Source organism: Chaetura pelagica, unplaced genomic scaffold (genome assembly GCF_000747805.2).
Source record: "Chaetura pelagica isolate M959 unplaced genomic scaffold, ChaPel_1.0 scaffold45, whole genome shotgun sequence".
In the NCBI taxonomy this organism is placed as follows: Eukaryota; Metazoa; Chordata; class Aves; order Apodiformes; family Apodidae; genus Chaetura; species Chaetura pelagica.
The window spans coordinates 307,786-331,362 of record NW_009953217.1 but is presented as its reverse complement, the minus strand read 5'-3'; the positions used below and the strand labels follow the sequence as shown (position 1 = coordinate 331,362).

At 54.3% G+C, this 23,577-nt stretch overlaps 1 protein-coding gene across 1 annotated transcript in view; it reads left to right on the top strand.

Moving 5' to 3' along the window:
• The window catches only part of NCOR2 (nuclear receptor corepressor 2), a 184,468-nt gene that overhangs the window by 160,657 nt on the left and 234 nt on the right, over nt 1–23,577 (top strand). The window contains exons 27-45 of the mRNA XM_009997678.1: nt 603–753; nt 5,498–5,650; nt 6,021–6,107; nt 6,557–6,834; nt 7,627–7,990; nt 8,929–9,156; nt 9,270–9,524; nt 9,980–10,129; nt 10,569–10,709; nt 10,822–10,984; nt 11,526–11,956; nt 14,018–14,161; nt 14,334–14,482; nt 14,818–15,011; nt 16,162–16,311; nt 16,573–16,718; nt 17,923–17,976; nt 21,560–21,787; nt 23,449–23,571. Coding sequence (XP_009995980.1) covers nt 603–753; nt 5,498–5,650; nt 6,021–6,107; nt 6,557–6,834; nt 7,627–7,990; nt 8,929–9,156; nt 9,270–9,524; nt 9,980–10,129; nt 10,569–10,709; nt 10,822–10,984; nt 11,526–11,956; nt 14,018–14,161; nt 14,334–14,482; nt 14,818–15,011; nt 16,162–16,311; nt 16,573–16,718; nt 17,923–17,976; nt 21,560–21,787; nt 23,449–23,571 — 3,589 coding nt within the window. The remainder of the gene's footprint in view (nt 1–602; nt 754–5,497; nt 5,651–6,020; nt 6,108–6,556; nt 6,835–7,626; nt 7,991–8,928; nt 9,157–9,269; nt 9,525–9,979; nt 10,130–10,568; nt 10,710–10,821; nt 10,985–11,525; nt 11,957–14,017; nt 14,162–14,333; nt 14,483–14,817; nt 15,012–16,161; nt 16,312–16,572; nt 16,719–17,922; nt 17,977–21,559; nt 21,788–23,448; nt 23,572–23,577) is intronic.

Sequence of the window (23,577 nt, the reverse complement as noted above, 5' to 3'; positions counted from 1 at the left end):
CAAGCTAGGGTGGGGGAGTAGTCTGCCCTGGCACCACCTGGGAGCACCAGTAATGCTGCCTGGGGCATGGCTTCCCCGAGGCTTCCCACAAGCATCAATCCTGGAGGTTGGGGCTCTCTGGAGGTGACGTGTGCTGCCAGCAGATGTGCCCTGGGTGGGCAGCACATCTCTGTTGCTCCTGAACCAGGCCAGGAAAATAGGCTGCAGGGAAAAGCCAATGCTTGAGCGGTCCCTGCCATCACCGAGGTGTCCCCAGGGGGCCACCAGCCCTGTCTCCCCAAACCTGTGGGGCCGAAGCGAGCCAGGGAGCTCACTTGGAAACACACAGGGTGACAGGGCTGCTATTTTCGAGATCCATGCTGTCCTCACCCCCCACCTCTTCCCAGCAGCTTCACACAGATCACGTACATTTTTACCGCTCCTCGTTACTGTCCTCATCAATAATTAAGCTGCAATTCCCTCTCTGTTGGCTGCGCCAGGAAGGGGAGGCCGGGCGCGCTCTCCCCGCACTCAGCTTCCCGCCGGGAACAGCCTGTTCCTGCGCGCGCGCTTGCTTAATTGCTTGTGACACTGTTAAATATGGATCTTGGTGGCTTTCCAAGGGCACCCCGGCAGAAGTGCTGTACAAAGGAACCATTACCAGGATAATCGGAGAAGACAGCCCCAGCAGAGCAGAGAAGGCGAGAGAGGATGCCATGCCCAAAGGACATGTCATCTATGAAGGGAAGAAGGGCCACGTGCTGTCCTACGAGGGTAAGTCGTAATCCTCTGCCTTTTTAGGGCAGGTGCTGTGGGTTTGTGCCACCATGGCTGGGAGTTATTTGAGGAAAGGCTGACAAAGTGCAGAAGTCCTGCCTAGCATCTTTACTTCAGTGTCATTTCTCTCCCTTCCCACCCCACGTACTTACTGCCTGGCTTGGCTTCCCTCTGCGCCATGGGGTTATCTCACCTTGCAGGTGGCTTTGCCAGCAAGCAGGTGTGTGATGAGGCTCTGGCCATGGTCAGGCTCTCTGATTTTGGTAGGTTTTGGTGGAGCAAGGAAGAGGAGAGGACCAGGTGGGAACGTGTTGCCTTGATCCCTAGCATCCTGTGCAGGACGGGACTGTCTGAAAACAGTATGAGAACATCCCCAAGCTCTTGGGTCAAGGTGGGACTCAAGAACCTGCAAGATGGAGCCAAGTCAGGTAGTTTGGCATAAAGGTTTTTTTCAGACATCAGATTCCTATCAGCAATGTCTCAGGCACCATGCAGCTTTCCCAGCATGGGGCTGCCCTGCAGGAATCTGGCAGCACCGTGCTTCAGTACCTTGTGAGCTTTGCTACAGCATCTGTAGCTATTGGAGAAGGTGAAGCCATTCCCACATACAGCAAGGAGCCTGTCTGGGAGGTGCATTGAACAGTGGCCAACTGCTGTCACCCAGGGGTGCTCAGGAGCCCGAGGCACCTGCCTGGAGCCTCATCAGGGGTGAGAAGTGATGGTGTCATTTGCTAACCAGGCTGACCCTGCCTGCCTGAGGAGCAGAGTAGGGCAGAGCAAAGCCAGGTGAGCAGCTGGGCTGCTCCAGAGAGGGCTCTGGAGAGACCCAGAAGCTGTGTTGCCACTCACACCCCCGCTATCTGGTAAGTGCCAGCGGTGCCCGGCTGCCAGCGATGTCAGCAGTGTCAGCAGGCAGGCACCAGCTGCTCCTGCCTCCTTTGCGCCTGCTCATCCCGACCCAGCACTGGCCATTGAAGCTGCTCTGTGAGTCCCCGTGGCTCCCAGTAGCAATGAGCAGATGGTCCTCTCCACTGGAGCTGGAAATTACTCCTCTGTGCTTGTCTTTCGCTATGTGCTAGGTCGGGCATCGCTGGCGTGGAGCTGCGCTTCTCCTCACCTGCATCTGGGGTCAGGAAGAGCTGAGTTACAGACACCACAGCCATGTCCTCCTGGCGTAAAATTGTGGCATGTTCTCTGGCATGCTTGGGGACAGCCCTCCTCATGTCACCTCTCTTCTCAGTTGGATTTGGAGATGATTAAGGAGCAGATCCTAACCTCAGCCACACTCATGGAAGTCCCTTTCCTCTTGCCCACAAGAGCAGGCAGATGGTTTCATCCCAGGGCTGGAGGCAGAGGGGTCAGGTCAGGCCACGTGGGACGAATCACAGGCTTTGGCTGCTGCCACCTCTGTGTGTGCCCTGGGGCTGCAGGGACCTTTCAGAACAGAGTTCTGCACCATGCCTCTCCCCACCACATGGGAACCAGCTTGTCCCCCGCCTGCCCACATTCTCTGTCAACTTTAGCCCAGATAAGAAGTGTCACCATGGGAGACTTGTGTCTGGCCGCCCTTCGGGACAGTTGGCAGGGCTCAGACCAGGGAGGGTGCAGGAAGCATTTCAGGACTTGTTTGTGCAAGGAGCTATTTTCATCTTCTCTGTCCAGGCTTGGAGTTGACTGAGGTTGATCTCAAAAACGGTGCCACCAGGGAAGAGCTGAGGAAGGCTCCCAACAGCAAGGACTGCCCATGCCAGGAGCTAGGATCCCCTTCTCCCAGCAAAGGAGACCTGCAGACCAGACTCTTCCTCATTGCACTTGTCACTGTCAGCATCAGTCTCCTTAACCACAGTCTGAGCCCATCACCTCTTGTCCTACCATCTGTGGACACAGATGAGGAATTAATTCCTTCCTCTCCACAGCAGCTTTTTACATGCCTGGTAGCATTGACCTCACCCCAAGTTCTCTTGCCTGCTGCTGCAGCCCAGCCAGCCCTGCTGCCTGCCTCCTCCCCCTGCACAGCCCAGCCAGGCAGCACAGCCTGCAGGGGAAGAGTTAAAAAAAAAAAATTAAATAAGAAAACTGAAATTGTTGGTGATTATGAATTTTGGCAAGCAGAAAAAAAAATTTTCAAATTCTTTAGTGTCATGAGGGTGCTTAAAATAAAAGAGCTGTAATGAGACAAGATCCTGTAGCATGTGCAAGCTGAATTGTGCTAGATTGGTTATTCTCATTCTGCATATGATTGCTGATGGCTTCTGCAAGGCAAGGGACATGGTTTTGGAGTGATTTTCTTTCTGCTTAGTCCCTTTTCTCCCTCATTCCCTCCCCCTGCTTCCCAGCGGTACAAAGGGTGCCCAGGACTGCATCCCCTTCTGCAGAAGGGCTGTTGGCAGCAGATGTGCCTTGATGACAGGGAGCAGGCACGTCACCCCACAAGGTGCTTGCCTGGCTGTGAGCATCACCCACGGATTTCTCCTGTCGAATCAATCTGAAGAGAAGGCTCAGGGACAGATCCCCCTTTTGTCTCCCCTCACCCTTTCTGGATCTAGTGGGTGCTGATTGCAGAAACCAATAGTGGGTGAGAAGTTGTAATAATCCCATTTTATTAATTACTAGGTTTGCCGAGGAAGACTTTTGTTCCTGATTGTCCACAATGGAATGAATGTTTTTAACTTCTCCTCCATTTTCTCTAATTGTATAACCACTTTCTCTGCCCATGAAGAGGAGGATCTGGGCACCAGCAATACTTGGCAGGGGCAGCCAGGCCAGGGATGATGGGCAGAGATGTTCATCTCTCCAAACCAACATTCCCGCTGGGAGCTTGTTACATAAACAGGAGGCATTCGTAGGTCAGAAGCTGCCTGATGAATTCACAGCCCGCCGCACATGATGGATGCCCATCGCCCAGGGCGCGTGTGCTGCTGCCTGGCACAGGAGTCTCCTTAACCACAGTCTGAGCCCATCACCTCTTGTCCTACCATCTGTGGACACAGATGAGGAATTAATTCCTTCCTCTCCACAGCAGCTTTTTACATGCCTGGTAGCATTGACCTCACCCCAAGTTCTCTTGCCTGCTGCTGCAGCCCAGCCAGCCCTGCTGCCTGCCTCCTCCCCCTGCACAGCCCAGCCAGGCAGCACAGCCTGCAGGGGAAGAGTTAAAAAAAAAATTAAATAAGAAAACTGAAATTGTTGGTGATTATGAATTTTGGCAAGCAGAAAAAAAAATTTTCAAATTCTTTAGTGTCATGAGGGTGCTTAAAATAAAAGAGCTGTAATGAGACAAGATCCTGTAGCATGTGCAAGCTGAATTGTGCTAGATTGGTTATTCTCATTCTGCATATGATTGCTGATGGCTTCTGCAAGGCAAGGGACATGGTTTTGGAGTGATTTTCTTTCTGCTTAGTCCCTTTTCTCCCTCATTCCCTCCCCCTGCTTCCCAGCGGTACAAAGGGTGCCCAGGACTGCATCCCCTTCTGCAGAAGGGCTGTTGGCAGCAGATGTGCCTTGATGACAGGGAGCAGGCACGTCACCCCACAAGGTGCTTGCCTGGCTGTGAGCATCACCCACGGATTTCTCCTGTCGAATCAATCTGAAGAGAAGGCTCAGGGACAGATCCCCCTTTTGTCTCCCCTCACCCTTTCTGGATCTAGTGGGTGCTGATTGCAGAAACCAATAGTGGGTGAGAAGTTGTAATAATCCCATTTTATTAATTACTAGGTTTGCCGAGGAAGACTTTTGTTCCTGATTGTCCACAATGGAATGAATGTTTTTAACTTCTCCTCCATTTTCTCTAATTGTATAACCACTTTCTCTGCCCATGAAGAGGAGGATCTGGGCACCAGCAATACTTGGCAGGGGCAGCCAGGCCAGGGATGATGGGCAGAGATGTTCATCTCTCCAAACCAACATTCCCGCTGGGAGCTTGTTACATAAACAGGAGGCATTCGTAGGTCAGAAGCTGCCTGATGAATTCACAGCCCGCCGCACATGATGGATGCCCATCGCCCAGGGCACGTGTGCTGCTGCCTGGCACAGGCATGGCTGTGCTGGCAGAGAGGTGGGGGCTGTAGTTCTGTGTTGTTGACTGTTGGTTTGCAGAAAAATCTGCTGCAGGTTTGGATGAGGAGGAGGTCAGTGGCCTCCTGTCGTGCCAGTGCCTGCTCCATCAGTCCTGCTGGGGACTTTTCGCCGTCTCTGTTCTTGAGTGCGCTCACTGCTGTTTCAAAGGAATTATTCTCAGCTTTGCCTCTCCCCCCTTTTCCCTGATTTTCTCACCCAGGGAGTGTCTTGGCAAATGTTAAGGCTGGCCAAGATCCCAAACAGTAGGTGTCTAGCAAAAATCAAAACAAATGGGGGGGGAAAGAAAAATCAAAATCCCCAGACCCACAGGGCCAAGTTCAGTGGAACCGCAGCTGCTCCCACCAGCGCCGCGCTGGCTCCGGGCTGTCCTGCTGCCGACATCTGGCCCCCACAGGGGAGGGAGGGAGTGGGACAGGACAGGGCGGATGCTCCTACCCAAGTGGGAGGCACAGCTCTGGAGACTGAGGCAGGCAGGGAGGGGAGAAAACACCAGCTGAATTTCTTGGAATCCAACCTTGTGCGACGTTCCTGGCGCTGCTGAGCGGTGGCTGTGCTGGGATGGGACCTGACCTTTCAGCAGCACACGCAAACAGCACACACCCTCCTGTGGCCAGTCCTGGCTTTCTGTGCTCCTGATGGTGCTTATTGGTGTTCTCTTCCCCAGGTGGAGTTGCTGCTTCACAGTGTCCCAAAGAAGACAGCAGGAGCTCAGGAGCTTCGCATGAGACCACGGGAACCAAACGGACCTACGATATGATGGAGGGAAGGATCAGCCGGGGCTTATCAGCCCGTGATACCTTATCTGCCAGCATTGAAGGTAGGTCTGGGTGAAAACTGTTACCTGTGCTGTGTTAGTAGTGACCTGCAGAGACCCCATCTTGTCTATATAATGCCCCTTCCCTGCCCATGTTTTGTCAGTGGTACCCTGCTGGTACCCTGCAGCACATCTCAGTATCTGACCATTGTGAGAAAACAAGGGACACAGACTGGCCCATTTGCCTTTGGTTTCTGTCCTGGTAGACCAGTTTAAGAACTAGAAAAAAAGGAAGCATAGTTTTTAAAAAGAGATATCGGGTACATTAGATATTGATGATGTTTTTTCTTCTTGTCCCATGGATCCCTGGTAACACTGTCTATTCATTGTAAATGAACTCGTGTCCAAGCTTTTCCCCTTGGATATCTTCTAGGTCTCATGGGTCGAGCAATCCCTCCGGACCGACACAGTCCCCATAACCTAAAGGAGCAACATCACATGAGGGGCTCAATTACCCAAGGTAAAGCCTGCAAGCAGAAGATGGCCATGGCCAGAGGTAACGTGGGGAACTATTTCACATTGTTCTTGTCAGGCTAGGGCTGGAGGAAACAAGGATGGACACACCAAGGTCCAGCTGCAGATCTCTGCAGCCTCGGCTCTGTGCCCAGAGAGACTGTCAGTCTTGCTCAGCTTCCAGCCTAAGCTCTCACCAAAGTCAGGGGTAAAATTCCCAGTGACTTGCATGAAGGCAGGTTGGAGCTAGTGCGAGATGGGTGCAGAAAGCAGAAGGAGGTGTTATGGGGTCCAGCTGCATTAGGATGTAGCTGCTCTGTGTGTTCAGCTGGGTACCAGTCCCCAGGTTACATGCATTAGAGACCTCCTGGGACTGAGCATCCCCATGGAGACTGGAAATCCAGTATCTGGCTGGGAAGTCACCCTCTGCATCCATTGTCTGCTTGGGGGTTGCAGGAATACCTCGGTCCTACGTAGAAGCCCATGAGGACTACCTCAGAAGAGAAGCCAAACAGCTCAAGAGGGAAAACACTCCGCCGAGGGACTTATCTGATGCCTACAAAGTCAGGTCTCATGAAGGCCTTACTCCCCTGAAAATGAAACCAGCCCATGAAGGCCTGGTGGCCACAGTGAAAGAAGCAGGAAGATCAATCCATGAAATTCCCCGGGAGGAGCTGAGGCGGACACCGGACATCTCTCTGACAAGACCTCTGAAGGAAGGCTCCATCACGCAGGTGAGTGTGGGATAAACAGCAGATGAGATCAGTCCTACCCAGGCTGCTGTACTTACCTTCCCACGGTAAAAAGAGAGCAGAGAGGACTTGGGGTTGGAAACACATCACTAGTGAGACTTGAGGTTTTGCTTGGGTACAGGTTGCCCTTCCCCATCATCTGGTTTTTAAAGGTCCCTTCCAACCCAAACTGTTCTGTGATCCTTCCCAGCAGATAAACACACAGCCTAGGGAAGGGAGCTCAGCAGCCACTGGCATGTTAAGAAGGTGATGCTCTGTCTGCACACACACATAGAAGGGGACACATTTGGCTCTTGTTCAAGGCCAGAGTCATCTCGTGCCCTTGGCAGTTGTGACTCTGGGTGCACATAATCTTAATCTCTTCCCCTTATGGGCAAGTGTCAATCCAGCAAGCCCAGTAGTTAGGATGAAACTTAACATGCTGCCTCCTGTTGGGTTCCAAATATTTGGAGGGTTCCCATGGCACCTTGTAGTCCTACCTCATTTCACAGTGTGTGTAGGAGAGAGGCGTGATGGGCACAGCCAGCCTTTGGTGGTGACTCATCAGCATCTTGCTGGAGCACAGCGAGACACGCAGGATGGGCCCTCCACCCTGCCCTGCGTGGAGCTTTTATCTCTTCTTTGCCAGTGGCTATTGCTGTTTGACCAAGTAAACTGATGCACTGACCCATGGAATGAGGAACCACAAGTCCTGTTGAAACTCAGTGAGATGCGATCACTGCATCCCCATCTGCTCTACACCCCTTTGACACCACCTCTGCCTTCTGTCCCCAGGGTACCCCACTGAAGTACGACAGTGGCTCTTCCTCCTCGAGTACCAAAAAGCACGACGTGCGGTCCATCATCGGCAGTCCCGGGAGGACTTTTCACTCCGTGCACTCCCTGGATGTCATCCAAGACCCAAGGAATCTGGAGAGAGCTTATGAAGAGAGCCTGAAAAACAGGCCAAGCCCAGTGACAAACTCAGGTGGCTCCATTGCCAGAGGAGCTCCTGTGATTGTACCCGAACCGGGCAAGCCCCACCAAAGTGCCCTTGCCTACGAGGACCACCAGCCAGGGCACAGCACGGCGTTCAGCAGCCACTTGCACAGAGGCTCTCCAGTCTCCACACGGGAGTCCACGCCACGGCAGCATGAAGGTACTTGGCAAACCTTTGGTTTGATGCCAAGATTTCTGGCAAGGGGAGTGGACATGGTGTGCATGAGGCAGCTCCAGACCCCGCCTGCCCGAGCTGTTCCCAGCAGGTGCCTGTCCAACCCGTTCTCCCCAGCATCCCGCACCCACTCCTGCCTGCAGCGCGGCTGAGTCACAGCACTGGGGCAGCTGCCAGGGGTGGCTGGGGCTGAGCTCCCTCTGCAGTCCTCAGACAGTTGCAGGGACTGCACCTCACATCTGTGCCAGGCTGACCACAGGATATGGTCCTTGGACCACTGATTTGGACCTTGGCTGGTGAAGCTGATGGCATTTAGGAAGCATTTTCCCTGTCCCAGCTTGGCCCAGGTGCCCCTGTTTGTAAAGGTGTGCAGGAAGGTGGTGCTCCATGCACTGGCTGGGGGATCTTCAGGCTTTTCTTAGGAAAAATTTCTTTACTGGAAGGGTTGTCAGGCACTGGGCCCAGCTCAGGTTGGGAGACCCAAGAGACACCCTTGACAAGATCCAGCCTCCCCTCCATGTGCTGGGAAAGAGCTTCCAGCTCCTGTGGGTGCTGGAGCCTCCTGAATTGTGTTTTGTCACCACTGCCAGGAGTTTTGGGGTCCCTATCTCTGCCCAGCAGTAGTGACCTCCTCATGCCAAGGAGCATGGCAATGCTCCACTGCCAGCTTCTTGTGCAGGATGAGCCCACAGCCCACCCTGCATGGCCATAATAGATGCACCAGGGTGGAGGAGTTTGGGACAGGCTTCTCCTCCCAGGTGTGACCAGGTGTGACCTGTCTCAGCCTTGGTGATGTAATGCAGGATGGCAGTGCTGGGAGGACAAGAAGGACACTTGAGTTCAGGGGGAGGCACGAGCGTCACTGGGGGACATGCTTGGCCACAGCATTCAGTCTCTGATAAGTTTCCTTCTGCTCACTGCAGGGAGCATCACTGCTGGGAAGCCGGTGTCCCAGGACAGGAAGATCAACACCTCATCAAGAGAGCTCACCAACTCCAAGTCTCCACACACCCCCATGGCCGACCACCACCACCCCATCTCCCCATACGAGCACCTGCTCCGTGGTGTAGGTGGGGTTGACCTGTACCGAGGACACATCCCCTTGGCTTTCGACCCCGCCGCAATCCCGAGGGGAATCCAACTGGAAGCAGGTACCTTCCACAGGGCAACAGCCTTTCTGGGATTGTATTTTTTCTCCTTATGCTCCAAAAGCTGGAGGTCTCTGAGGAAAGCCACTTCAAGTCTGCATCCTTTTCTCTCTCAGCTGCTGCTTACTACCTGCCGAGGCATCTGGCTCCAAGCCCCACGTACCCCCACCTCTACCCCCCGTACCTCATCCGGGGCTACCCGGACACAGCTGCCATGGAGAACCGACAGACCATCATCAATGACTACATCACGTCCCAGCAGATGCACCACAACGCCGCCGCCACGGCCATGGCGCAGCGGGCGGACATGCTGCGCGGCTTGTCACCCCGGGAGCCCTCCCTCGCCCTCAACTATGCAGCAGGTCCTGCCAGCATGGCACCAACCAGGGGCTTGGGGGCATTTTGGGAGGAGGAGGCTGCACCAGGTCAGCACCATCAGCTTCAGTGCTAGGTCCAAGGCCCGAGCCAGGAGAATGGTGTCGCCCAGCAGTGTAGGAACTTGGCTGGTCAGTATGGAGGATAGCAGGGGGGATTTGATGCTCTTTTTGCCATCTTTAGTTACTTGAGGCTCCTTAGGTGCCAGCTTTGGTTTTGGGTCATGTGAGCACCTCCCAGCCTGGCTCTGCTGGCCTTTGGAGGATATCTGGCTTCCTGCAAGAAGTGGGGTGTGGGGGGGGCGGTGTTCCTGCCCCTCCACAGCAAGAACCACCTTGATCTCTGGCTGATGCTGCCTGCAGCCCCCTCATCCAGCAGGGAGAGTTCTTAGCATTTCTCCTTCCCATTATTTCCAGCAGTAGGAAATAACACTTCTTCCTTCTCTCTCCAGGCATCATCGACCTGTCCCAAGTGCCACACCTGCCCGTCCTTGTGCCCCCCACCCCCGGCACCTCTGCCACCACCATGGACCGCATCACCTACATCCCTGGCCCCCCCCAGACCTTTGGCAGCCGGCACAGCAGCTCCCCACTCTCCCCAGGTAATGCTGCAGGTTGCTTTTCCCGTGGGAAAGCTGGACTCCCTTAACCTATTTCAGGACCGTAAGCTCAGTGTGCCGGGGCAGATGGGTGGAGCCCAAAGTCATCCTCACCCAGGGACCTTCAGACTGGCTCCCTCAAACCAGTTCTTCTCATCCTGCTTGTTGGGTGCTTCCTTGCTTTTCCCCCTTCTTCCTCAGAGTGGCATCTGGCAAACAGATTTTTAGAAGGTCATACCCTGGAGATGGCACCAGGACAGCTATGATGTGATTTGCCCAGGTTTTGTTGCACTGGTTGCCCCCATCTCTCCTGCTCCAGGTGACTTTTCGATGGAGCCATTCCTTATCTACTCTGCAGACAGTGATATGAAGAGCAGGCAGTGTTCCCCAGGGGTATTCCCTCTGTCTGCAGCCCTTTCACTGTGTTTTGGTTGGGTTTCAGGAGGCCCCACGCACATGACCAAACAGTCAGGATCATCAGTGTCTGAGCGGGAACGGGAGCGGGAGCGAGAACGGGAAAGGGAGCGTGAAAAATCCATCTTAGCATCCACCACGGTGGAGCATGCACCCATCTGGAGACCAGGTAGGCTGGGGAGGAGCCCGGCACCACATCTTGGGGCCTGTGCTGGGTGAAGGTAGGAGTTTGGGCTATAAAACAAAGAGCTGAAGAAGTCCTTCATTGTACTTTCCCCCAGGTACAGAGCAGCCCAGCAGCCGTTCATCCTCACACTCCCACAGCCACCAGCACTCTCCTGTCTCACCCCGCACCCATGAGACCATCCAGCAGCGCCCCAGCGTGCTCCACAACACAGGCATGAAGATCATCTCCTCGGAGACCCCCACCCCTTCCGTCCTGAGGTAAATCTCACTGCTGTGGTTCCTGTTACTCACCTGGGCCCCTGCGCTGGGGCAGCTGCTGTGGTTAATTAATGAGCATCGCATGGGGCACCTCTAAGGAGGAGTGAGGGTTGTTTTTTGCCTTCAGCCTCAGCAGGAGCAGGATTGAGGCTCATAGGGAGGTTGTGATGGGGAGAGGTAGATACTGATGCCCAATTCCTTCACTTTTCCTGGTGGCTTTTACTCTACCAGGAAAAAAAAGCAGGAACATTCCTGTGCCCAAATACAGATATCACTCCTCTTGCTCAAAGTTGCCTCTTCGTGGAGTTATGAAGGTTTCTGGGGCCTGTCTGTGGGTTTCATTCTCTTTAGTCAGTTCATCCAGGCCACAGCCAACACCTGGTGGCCAGTTACTGTGTTGGAGCTTTCATCTGAGCCCTCCTCACCAGCTCCAGCACAGGCCAACCTCAGGAGCAGAGCTGGGCACTAGGGCTCTGGTAATAGCACTCCCCTTTCTCCATGTGCTTCTCTCATCTTTGCTTCATCTTCATTTACCTTCCAGATCCTCCTCCACCACTACCACATCACCAATCCGCTCTGCCGCCTTCCCCTCAGCATCCACCCTGCGCTCCTCCATCAGCACAGATGGCTATGCAGCCCTGATGGACCCAGCTGTCCTGCAGAAAGAAGCCTCGAGGGCACGGGAAGCCAAGGCAGAACGATCCCAGACTGACAACAATGTCTTCACCTCAAAACTGCCCAGTGGGGCCAATCTCGAACAGTCGCCTTCACCCATTAAAGCCATGGAGTCAAGATCTTTACCTGCCTCCGGACCTGGTTCTTCTCATCACTATAGCAGAGGACAGGGGAAAAGCCAGCAGCACCATCACCCTCTGGACCAGCAGCATGCAGCCTCAGGCCCCGAGCAGCACAGTAGAGAAAAGAGTCAAAGTAAACCCTTTTCAATGCAGGAACAGGAGCTCCGAGCACTCGGTAAGACCACCACGACAGCGGCCAACTTCATAGATGTGATTATCATGCGCCAAATGTCTTGCGATAAGGGGCAGCGAGAAAGAGGCTCGCTGAGTAACGACTCCACTAGTGCTGGTAAGAAATTGGAGGGAGAGGCAAGAGAGTTGTGGCCTGAAACCCATTTTATTTCATTATTTCTTATTTTTAGTTGCACATTTTGGCTATTGGCTTTATCAGCTCCCCCAGTGTTCTTGTCCCTCTGCTTCCCAGTGGTTGTGTTATTCCAGACCTTTTCATTTCCGTGTGTTTTAAGGATTTTCCCTCTCCCTGCCTCTTTTATTTTTCCCTGTTGCCAAGTCCTGTTTTGCAAATGCTGTTCAGTTCCTGGTACTGCTTTTTATAGACAATAGCAGTTTGCTAATTTTGATTTGCCCATCGTTAGGAATTCCCAGGCAGTCTGTAAGGAACGGTTGTGGGTAATAAATCAAACAAGAGAAGCAGAGAACGGGGAGTGTGAGCTGAGACAGGGCTGCTGGTTTTCAGACACACACCTCCCTGCTCGTGGTTGTACCACTGAGCATGCAGGATCTCAGAGGGATTCATGGGATGCTGGATGATGCAGCTTGAGCAGGGTCCATTCTCTTGGAGTGACCTTGCTCAGGGTCCAGGTACAGGAGGGCAGTGTGGGCAGGGCTGGGCAGGGATCACTCAGCAACAGGCATCCCACAGGGATTTGATGAGATCCCATCTTGAAGTATCTGCCTTGACCATCAGCAGTAGGGGTTGCTACCCAGCTCCCCTTCTTTAACCCAAGAGTGGAAAGGACACAGCAGCACGGCCAGGGTAGAAGAACTGCTCTTGCCAGCTCTTCCCAACCTGCCACTTGGTCATGGCTGGTCCCATCCCCTTCTAGCAGCATGCTCTGAGACCAAGGACCTGGCTCTGGCCACAGTGTGCTGCCTGGCTGAGCTTTTCCTCCACCTTTTTCCGTGGCATCAGTGTTTCCTCCAGCTGAGGTTGTTGTGCTGTGAAGGAGAGCGGTGGCTATTTTATAGTAATGAGCTTAAAGAAGGGAGCTGGTGTTCTTCAGGATTTACCTCTTGGTAAAGGAACTTCCAGAGCAGGACACATCATCTTGGGTGAATCTGAAGTGTGGTCTGCTCAGTGCTGGCATACATGGGATGATGGGGGATGCTGCATCCCTGTCCCTGGCACAGGAAGGTTCTCCATGAGGGTTCTCCCCTCTGTGGCCTGGGTACAGGCAGGGTCAGTGTATGGATGCCTGGGCTGTGAGTTGCCTGCCAGATCTGCCTGCAGCGGGCAGCTTCTGGGAATTGAGCATTTGGAGTGTAAAGGTCTGTGGAGGCAAAAGTCCTGAGTGTTGCCAAACGTGCTTAGTTGGCAAGAGGCAGGGTGTGCCTCTTCCAGGAGTCACTCATCCTCCACCCTTGGTCTGTGAAAGCATAATCCATCTGTGGCTCTGTTGAAGGGTAATGGTGGTTCCTCGTTCCGGCTCTCCCTAGCATGTGTCTGTGCAAAGGGCTTAAGAGGCAGAGGAAGGTCAAGAAGCCTTTTTGCTCCTGCAGTGTGTGTGTCTGCTGTCTCCGGAGCAGGATCTGGGGTCCACAGGGCCTCATGCCCAGTGTTCCAAGTTCCTGCTCTTGGCCATGCTGGGCTTGGGGTTTTTTATTGTAAAGCACTTGAGACCTCCCATGCAAGCCACCCCCATGCCTTGAAGGACTTTTTCCTTCTGATAGAGGGGGGAGTGTTATTTTTCTATTTTGGTAGGTGAGAGGGGAAATGTTGTGAACCACAGGGGTTGAATTTGGTTCCTGACTCTGATGCTGTCTCTGCAAGCTGCTGAGTGTGCAGCTCTGCAGGAATGAAACCTTTTACTGCAGCTGTCACCACAACATCAGAGGTGGCTCAGGGGGTCTTGCAGGGTGGCCTGCTAGGTCTTCCCTCACCTCTTTTTCCCCCCTTTGTTGAACATGTGACTCTACCCTCAAGCACCGGTTGCCACAGCACTAGAGAAAAGCCAAGCAAGCTCCTGGCTTCAACTCCCTTCTCCTGTTTCTCCAGGTTTTCACGGAGCCTACAGCCCCGAGCGGATGGAAGTGGTGAGTCCTGTGAGCTCACCCAACCTGTCCCATGAGAAAGGGGCCAAGCTGCTGCAGGATGCAGAGAAGGGGCACGGGGAGCATGACCTGAGGCAGAAGCAGCAAGGTGAGAGTAGGGGCTGGCAGTGCCAGCCAGTGCAGGACAGTCTGAACTGGCATGGGGGGCTTCATCACCCAGTTCCTTCTCAGCGTGCCCCAGTGCTGTGCTGGGATGGTGTTGGAGGAAGATGGACGCAGACATCGTCTCATGCCTGTTGTCTGCTTTGTGTGTCCCCCAGGCTCACTGAAGGTCTCAGCTGCTGAAACAGCCCACTTGCAGCACCTCCGGCAGCCCGACGGCCCCCAGCCCCAGTGCCAGCCCCTGCAGTCCAGCCAGAGCCTCAAGGGCATGAACCAGCGGGTGGTCACGCTGGCCCAGCACATCAGTGTAATTAACCTTGTTCTTGCCTTCCTGCTGGGGCTCCAGGGTGGAGGGAAGAGCTGATAGAAAACGTCTGCTGGAAAAGGGCCAGGAGAGATGCTGGAGACCTCAGCACCTCTAGTTGGGGGCTCAGAAGAGCAGGGTGCATCTGGCTGTTCAGCCCGGGTGCTTGTGTCACCAACAAGCTCATCATGAGTGCTGCTGCAGGCAGGAGGCAGAAGTTACATCCCCACAGGGACAAACCAGCCTAATTCCCTCCTGTTTGCCCTGTCTTAGTTGAGCCCAACAAAGCCAGAGGTGGAAACCAACTCTGCTTCTGACTTGGGGATTTCTTCTTGTAGGAGGTCATCACCCAGGACTACACGCGCCACCACCCGCAGCAGCTCAACTCCCACATCCAGACCCCGGTGTACTCCTTCCCCGGGGCCGCCTGCCCCGTGCTGGACCTGCGCCGCACCCCCAGCGAGGCCTACCTGCAGCAGCAGGAGCACCCAGTGGCCTCCAGGATCTCCCCACAGAACGAAGGTGGCAAAAGGTGAGGTCTGAGAGTCCAACCAAAGCTGTTCCAGTCTGAGCTCAGACAGATCAGGGCTACCCAGGGTGAGGAGCCACGTGGGTGCCCTTGACTGCCTGGTACCCTGGTGAGGTGGCATATAGGGCTGGTGTGTGGCATTGCTGAATTTATGTTCCTGGACTCAGGGCTAAGATGATTTGCTTGCTTATGTGGCCCAGAGTATAAAATCACCTTCTGATCTCATCTGGGCATTTTTCCCCTGCAGTGGTGCCTGTCTTGCCATTCCTGTTGTTCTGGAGATGCTCTCCAGACCCCCATAGAGTCCTTCCTAATCTGGCCAGAGTCACAGAATCATTTAGGTGGGAAGGGACCTCTCCAGGTTGTCCTGCTCAAGCAGGTCAGCTGGTGCAGGTTATCCAGGGCCATAGTCAGTTGGGTTTTCAGTATCTCCAGTAATGGAGACTTCAGTATGTCTGTAGATGACCTGTACCAGCATTTGAGCATCCTCACAGTAGAAGTGAGGATGCAACTTCAGGTGTTTTGGTTTATGCCCAGTGCTTCATGTCCTGTCACCATCCTCAGACCCTGGCAGGTCACAGTGCAGGTCTGATTGCTGTTGCACCAAACTAAAAATGGGAAGTGTGAAGATGGGGTCTGTCCTCCCACCTAAACACCGACAGAGACCCAGATGCATCCAGAAAAGGGTGGTGTCTCCAAACCAATGGTTCTTTGCCAGTAAATGCCTAGAATTGGCTTTGTAACCCCAGGGGAGGGAGCCCAGCCCGGGCCACCCAGCGATGAAAATAAGTGGGGGGGGGAAAAAAAAGAAACCACAGAAAGAACAAAGACTGAAATTCCCAGAACTTGCCGTGAGGAATTCCTTCCAGAGTTGAACCTGGCTGTATCCCAGGCCCTGGCCATGGGCAGGCATTCGGGTGGTCTGTGTGGGTCTTCTCGGGGCTGCCTGTGGGGCACAGCAGTGCCCGAGCTGTGCCCCCAGCTCTCATTGATGGACACCATCAGCCCACAGTGCTGGGGAAGGTTTGCCTGGTTTCCCTGCTCCAGGAAAGCTGGTTTAGCCCTTCTCCCTGCCCTCCCCAAGCCCAAGCTGCTGTGCGGAGCCAGAGGATGTTGCAATGGAGCGATTTCACCTCCCGCTCCCTCTCTGCAGGTCCCCGGAGCAGAGCAAAGCCGCGGCCGCGGGCGGGTCGGACAATTGCATCGAGCCGGTCTCGCCACCAGACGGCGCAGGGGAGCCGGAGCACGGCAAGGGCGCCTCGTACCCCGGCCTGTACCGCGAGGGCGAGCAGATGGACCAGAGGTAACACCGACGGAGGGGATGTCCCTCCCGTGCCCACGCTCACCCCGCCCCAGGCTGCTGTTCTTGCAGCCAAAAGCAGCATCGCATCCCAGGTTGTCCCATCCGTTTGTAGGGGCTTCTCTGCAGTGTCTGGTACATTTGAGGTAGGAGCAGGGAGAAAGGTGGGAGATTCTGAGGATTTGCACTAAGGGAAGAGTTTTTCTAGGTAGGACTTTGTGAACTGGACGTTGCAGAGATTTTCAGTGGTGTTTTTCTTCACAGGATGGGGTCCAAGTCCCCAGGAAACAATACTCAGCCTCCAGCTTTCTTCAGCAAGTTGACTGAGAGCAACTCTGCCATGGTGAAGTCCAAGAAACAGGAGATTATCAAAAAGCTCAGCACGACCAACAAAAATGAAACGGAGTACAGTAAGGACACGTGGGGAAGCAAATGAGGGCAGTGGGGGGGAAGAAAAAATCTTGAGGGCACATGAAGCAAAGGAGACTTAGGAAGGGGTGCTGCAGTGTCAAGCTGCAGCCAGTGCTTGGCATTGTGCCATGGTTTGTTGGGAAGTGTGAGGTCCAAATGCCCCCTGGGATGGGCTGTGCTGGTGCCAGCAGTGGCTGTGTGCATCTGGGGAAGCCACAGGAAGCTTCCCAGCCCTGCAACTCCTTGCTCTGGGGCTGTCAGTCCCACCCACAGCAGATAACCTCAATAGGAAGGAAATAATGAGCTGAGCTTGGAGGAGACTTTAGAGCAATTGATATTTTAATGAATGGCCAGCCAAGCTGAATCCTTCCTCCTTGAGACACATCTCCCCCCAACATTACTTTAAGCCCTACATCAATATTGGTATAGCTCTGTAAAACTAACCAGGCTGGCTTCTATTAGAAATTCAGCCCGTTCATTCATTAACCACTAATAGAGTAGATAGGATCATAATTTAATTTAGCCCAGCATTATACAGTCAATACTAATTCAATTTGAATCCATCTTACAACAGCTGTGTTGGATAAGAGGGGCTGAGCTGTCTCGTCTCCTGGATGATGTTACCATGAGCCAACAGTATTGTTATCCCTCTTTGGGGACATGTGGCTGAACCCTGAGACCTTCCACACTTTCCTTATCAAGGAAAAATATATAGAAATAGGAATCACCTCTTACTTGATGAGAATTTCTGTTATTCTAAGGAAAGTGATATGCAAGTCAAACAGCTCAGCTAAGAGGGAAAATATTGATTTAACATTTCTTCTCCTCCTCGCCTTCCCCACTGCCCAGACCTGCTTCCTGGATATGGGGATTTGAGCTTTTGGAAATCCCATAGGCAGGAAGAGAGGGGTTAACTTCACAGAGCTTTTGATCCAAGGGGCTGGAGGGAGGTCAGCACTGAGCATGAAGCTCTCTGGGCTCTGCTTTTCTGCCCTTTCCCAGCTGGTGAGACGTGCTCACTGTGGTTCCCCCAAAGACAATTATTCCTGGTCCCAGACAGCACCCGCAGACCCACCCCAGTGTCATGCTGGATGCTGTGTTAGGGACACTGGGATCTTGTCCCAGCTGGCATGGCAGGTTGCTCCCTACCTCCAGCTGCACATGCCTCTCTCCATACTGAAGAGCTTCTTTGTTTTTCTCCAGATGTTGGGCAGCCTGGGACAGAGATTTTCAATATGCCGGCGATCACCGGAGCAGGTAACTCTCCCCATCTGTATCTTACCTTATTCCCTACAGGGCTCACAGCCATGAAGAGCAGGAGACTCAGGAGATTTAAGCATCTCCTTTTCTCCTTTTGCCATAAGACCAAGCATAACAGTTCCTAGGAGGCTGAAGCCTGAGGACACACCGTTAACTCCTTGCTGTTGGGTTGGAGACAATGCAGTCTAATTCCTGGGAAAGCCTGGCAGAGTTTGAGGAGAGGTTAAAAGCCAAGCAGGGTTTGGTCATCTGATACCAACAGAGGGCTAAACTATATAGCAAGGTGGACCTTATGCTTGGGAGAGACCACCTCACTGTTGGTGGGACCTTGCTGATGGGTAGGAGGACAGTGGTGAATGGGAACTTGAGGGTGGGAAACAGGCCCTGTGTCACCACGGGCTGGGTAGGCTGTGGGAGCCAACTGTGAAAGCAGACTGGGTTGAGAGCAGCTCCCGGTGGCCTTGAACGGTGAGTGTTGGGCTAACCAACCATTGCTGAGGACACAAGGTGTTACCCTGGAGGTGGAGGCGTGGTTGGGCTCAGGCTGCTGGCAGCATGCTCAGTCCTCCAGGTGCTTAAAGCATGGGTTGACTCTGGTGTCTCAGCAGGGGGGGGGAAGTGTTCAGCTGGTGGCTGGGTCAGGTGCCACACAGAAGGGCTTTGTGGGCAGGAGGCCTTGGACCTCTGCTGCTGTGTGTGTGTGGCTTTCAGCAGATGGGGGGTACTGGAGGAGCAGTTTTGGTGGTGGTATCTGGGTGCTGCTGCAGGCAGCCATGGTGGGCTTCAGTGAGTCCCTGGCCCTAACCAGCATTAACCAGCCGGGCTGCCTAACCAGGGGTTCGCTGGCTAACACCTGGAACCCTGCCCCAGCCCACACAGAGCTGTCAGGGAGAAAGGGTGGTGGGAAGGGCTCAGGATTGTTCCCCCAGACACTGACAGAGATGGATTTGCCGTGCTGAGCCTGAGGACCACCGTACAGGGGCTGAAACTGAGGTTTTGGAGCTTCCCTAAAGACAGTGCAGCCTCCCCAGCCCTGCTGTGACTGCAGCCTTCAGCCCAGCTGGGAAAGGAGGAGAGGGAGCAGCTTAAGGAAGAGATTTTGGCAAAGAGGGGGTGAAAGCAGCCCTGTGGAGTTGGACAGCCAGCATGGGCTTCCCTGACACAGGACAAACACCAGCCTGAGGGACAAGGACAGCATGCAGACTCAGGCTGTTACCAGCTGCTGCAGCAGTGTCTGGGTGGGCACATGAATGAAATTAATCCCCACTGAGGAGTATTAATTAATAATTAATAATTATATTATTATTAATATATTGTGATTACAGTATTATTAATAGTATTATAACTTATTTATAAGTTAATATAATGCAGGTGTTATTATGTTATATTAATACTATAATAATAATTAATTATATATTGATGCCCTCCCACATCAGGAATACCTTCAGGTTGTTTAGTGTAAGTAGGAGGAAGGGCCAGACTTGCCCACAGCCAAGGAAAGGGAACTGAGGGCACAGACTCCGTGCAGTTGGAGCGCCAGGGCCGGTGTGGGCTTTGGCCACTTGCTGCTGCAGAGATGTTTGAGAGGAGCCAGCTCACATTGCAGCTGGAGGAAGGAGTGCAGTCAGCCAGGACCCGAGGGACTTCATCACCCAAAATTTGGAGGGAGTGAGGCCTGACCTCCTGAGAGCATCGCCTGGTTAAAGCTGCTCCCACCATGCTGGAGGGAGGTGTAAAGGCAGTGCAGGGAGCTGAGGACTGGGGTCTGGCCAGAGGGAGCTGGAGAGGCCCTGCCTGCTTACAGAAAAACAGATGAACCCAGGATCCATCCCTGTCTGAGCAGAAAGGCAGTGATCCCAGTGTGAGCACCCATGGGGTGGGGCAAGCTGGGGAGGGGCAGGGGGACTTGCTGGTGGGGCTTCCCCTGCCAGCCTGCTCTTTTTGTGTCTGTATTTTGCCCTTGCTTGTTCCCTGTAACTGCGCGTTGGGAATGACGGTGGCGTGGCTGAGCCTAGTGCCCTCTGGTCCCTGTGCTGCACCATAACTGCATGGCTTGAGACTCACAACACGCCCACACATCCACCACTTTGCCTCTGCATCCTGCCCCGTAGCTGCTGCTCAGCCGGGAGGGGACCCGGCTCTGCAGCAGGAACCTGGCCCGGGGGAGGGAGGGTGTGGGCCAGGACGATGGGCTGGGGGTTTGCAGAGAGCATGAGGAGGGACAAAGGGACTCTGCCCTGTTCCCAGTGTAGCCTGACCCCATGCAGGCAGCATCCCCAGCCCTATCTGGGGTCTGCTTGTGTTTGCCACTTCTGATACCAGGGCCAAATTCAGGCACCTCTTTCCCATCAAGTGTTTTTGTGGGGTGCCCCCTCTTCCTTACTTGACTTTTCCTCCATGAGAAACTGCCCTGGCCTCCAGCACACACTGACTTTTGATCTGTGTGTGCATCCATACGCATCCAGGTGACTCCTGCACCTGGGCCAGCCTGGCACAGCCCTTTCTTCTTGCAGTCACTCCCCAGGGCTCAGTGACAACCCCTTCCCCACCATCCTCAAAGCCCCTTGCCCCAGGGAGCCCTTCCTGCCTGCAGCACTCCAGAAACCCACATCCCAGCCTAAGTCCCAGCCCCTGCCAAGCCCTGGGGCGGGATGGAGCGGGAAGGAGGAGGAGGACGGGGGCATCACAGCGCTTTAAAGAACAAGATGACAGTTTTTTGCTTTGCGAGAATGTGCTGACTGTTTGTTTCTTCCCTTCTCCCTTGTCTCCTTTCTCCCTTTTCCCCCATCCCTCCCGTCTTTCTTCTCATTTGGCTCCCCCCCCACCTCCCATCCCCCTCTCTCCTCCCTCTCCCGTATGCAGGAACCTGGCCCGGGGGAGGGAGGGTGTGGGCCAGGACGATGGGCTGGGGGTTTGCAGAGAGCATGAGGAGGGACAAAGGGACTCTGCCCTGTTCCCAGTGTAGCCTGACCCCATGCAGGCAGCATCCCCAGCCCTATCTGGGGTCTGCTTGTGTTTGCCACTTCTGATACCAGGGCCAAATTCAGGCACCTCTTTCCCATCAAGTGTTTTTGTGGGGTGCCCCCTCTTCCTTACTTGACTTTTCCTCCATGAGAAACTGCCCTGGCCTCCAGCACACACTGACTTTTGATCTGTGTGTGCATCCATACGCATCCAGGTGACTCCTGCACCTGGGCCAGCCTGGCACAGCCCTTTCTTCTTGCAGTCACTCCCCAGGGCTCAGTGACAACCCCTTCCCCACCATCCTCAAAGCCCCTTGCCCCAGGGAGCCCTTCCTGCCTGCAGCACTCCAGAAACCCACATCCCAGCCTAAGTCCCAGCCCCTGCCAAGCCCTGGGGCGGGATGGAGCGGGAAGGAGGAGGAGGACGGGGGCATCACAGCGCTTTAAAGAACAAGATGACAAAGTTTTTTGCTTTGCGAGAATGTGCTGACTGTTTGTTTCTTCCCTTCTCCCTTGTCTCCTTTCTCCCTTTTCCCCCATCCCTCCCGTCTTTCTTCTCATTTGGCTCCCCCCCCACCTCCCATCCCCCTCTCTCCTCCCTCTCCCGTATCTCCCAGGGCTAATCAGTTGTAGAAGCCAGTCGGTCCAAGAGAATTCCAGTACCAACATGGGGTTGGAGGCAATAATTAGGAAAGCCCTAATGGGTAAATATGACGAGCAGTGGGAAGAGCGCTCACCTCTCAGTGCCAATGCTTTTAACTCTCTGAATGCCAGTGCAAGCCTGCCCGCTGCTATGCCCATAACTCCTGCTGATGGACGAAACGAGGACGTGCGCTCCTTGCCAGGTCTGCAGCCCTCTCCACCTTCGCTCTCTCTGTGTTATTAATTCTCAGCCTTTATATTTCCCCTTTGGTGGGTAGATTTATTCCCCGCCCCCTTCCCCCCCGATTTTTGTTCATTTTGTTTTTCTTTTCTCCCCTCCCTCCCCCAGCTTTGAGCTTTGTGAATCTGCTGATTAATCCTGGTCTTGTTTGATGTTAATTTAATAGTCTTGGAAGGTGCTGTTGCTTTCTCTAAACCACTGACTGTGCTCCTTTCCCTGTTTGTTGGTTTTTAGTATCTCCTTTTCTTTTTTATTTTCATACTATGGAAGGGTTTTCTGGGGGGAGGGGAAAACCCACACTCCAAAACATGAAGCTGTAAACTTGAATAGTCACCCCAAACTGTCCATAAATCCCAGGTGGGATTGTTGCTCCCAAAATAAGGGAAGGAGCTGAGAAGGGCCAGCTCAGGGGGACACAGGGCAGGGTAGTCTTTCTCTCCCCACCCCAGGCTCATGGGGGTCAGGGCAAGCTCTGGCCTAGGACAGAGGGTTGGATGGAGCCTGGAGATGCCTAGAACAAGAGGGAAAGCCTGGGGGTGGTTAAAGGTGGTAGAGATACGGGACGAGTTCAGAGAGCAGGACTGAGCATGAGCTGCCCCATGGGCTCCAGCAGGGATTACAAAACCAGCTGGGCACCACAGCAGGATCTGTCCAGCTTTGGGGGAGGCTTGAGCAGAGCCCAAGGGGTTGTTCTGCTGATCCCCAATTAAGGAAGAGAGGGTAAGGACCAGAGATGGGTGGGGGAGAGCACTTGTCCCCCATGCACTCACAAAGGGCAGATTGGCTCTTGCACGTTCCCTGCGCAGAGCACAGCAGCCAAGGGGGTCACTCTTGGCAAACTGGCCATAGACCCCGAAGTTGAGGAGCAGGGTCCTGGGGACACACAAACCTTCCTCTGGATCAGCTCAGAGCAGACACTCTTTAGCTTGTTGCAGAAAAGCTTTTCTGGCTTCTGCACGAAAGCAGCAGCTTCTCTGGCCGCGCTTCCCAATGCCTGGCGCAGGCTGTGCGGGCAGGCAGGGTGGGATGCAGAGCCCTTCCATCTCTCCCCCTTTGGGAGCTCCCCCCAGTTTACCTGGGCTAACCTCCCCGGCAGAGGCCCTTCACATTTTTTAGAAACTGGTTAAACATCATCAGGGATTTTTCTGTAAAACTGAAGACTGTCCTGGCCATGTAGACATGGGAACAGGGTATGTGCTCATGGATCCAGCACCCACGTTGCTCCCAGGGGTTCCCTGTGGCACATGGATCTCCCGTCCCTTGACCCATGTTTGTGGGCTGAGCCACGAGCCAGCTCAGGAGCCATCCCTGTGGAAGAACAGCCTGGTCAAAGCAGCACAGCTGCTCCTGTCCTGGATCCATTCCACGGGATGGCTGGTGGCATCAATCCACAAAGTGGAGAGCAGCACAGGAGGGGACAGAAACCCCCTTGCTCACCTGCCCTGCTGCTGAGACCTCACGCCATCACCCTTCCCTACCCCAGTGCCATCGGCCCCAGGCTGAGCTGGTCCCCTCCCGCAAGCCGTTTTTGCAAGCCCTTAAAAGGGAATCGCTGGGTACCCGACCCCCTCCCCAAACCCTGTGGTGACGATCCACATGACGAGTGGGTGCTTCTCTTCGCAGGAGGAGGGGGGAAGCCAAAGATCGCTGCCCGGCCCAACAGCCGCAAGGCCAAGTCCCCGGCGCCTGGGCTGCCCTCGGGCGAGCGGCCGCCCTCCGGCTCCTCCGTGCCCTCGGAAGGGGACCGCAACC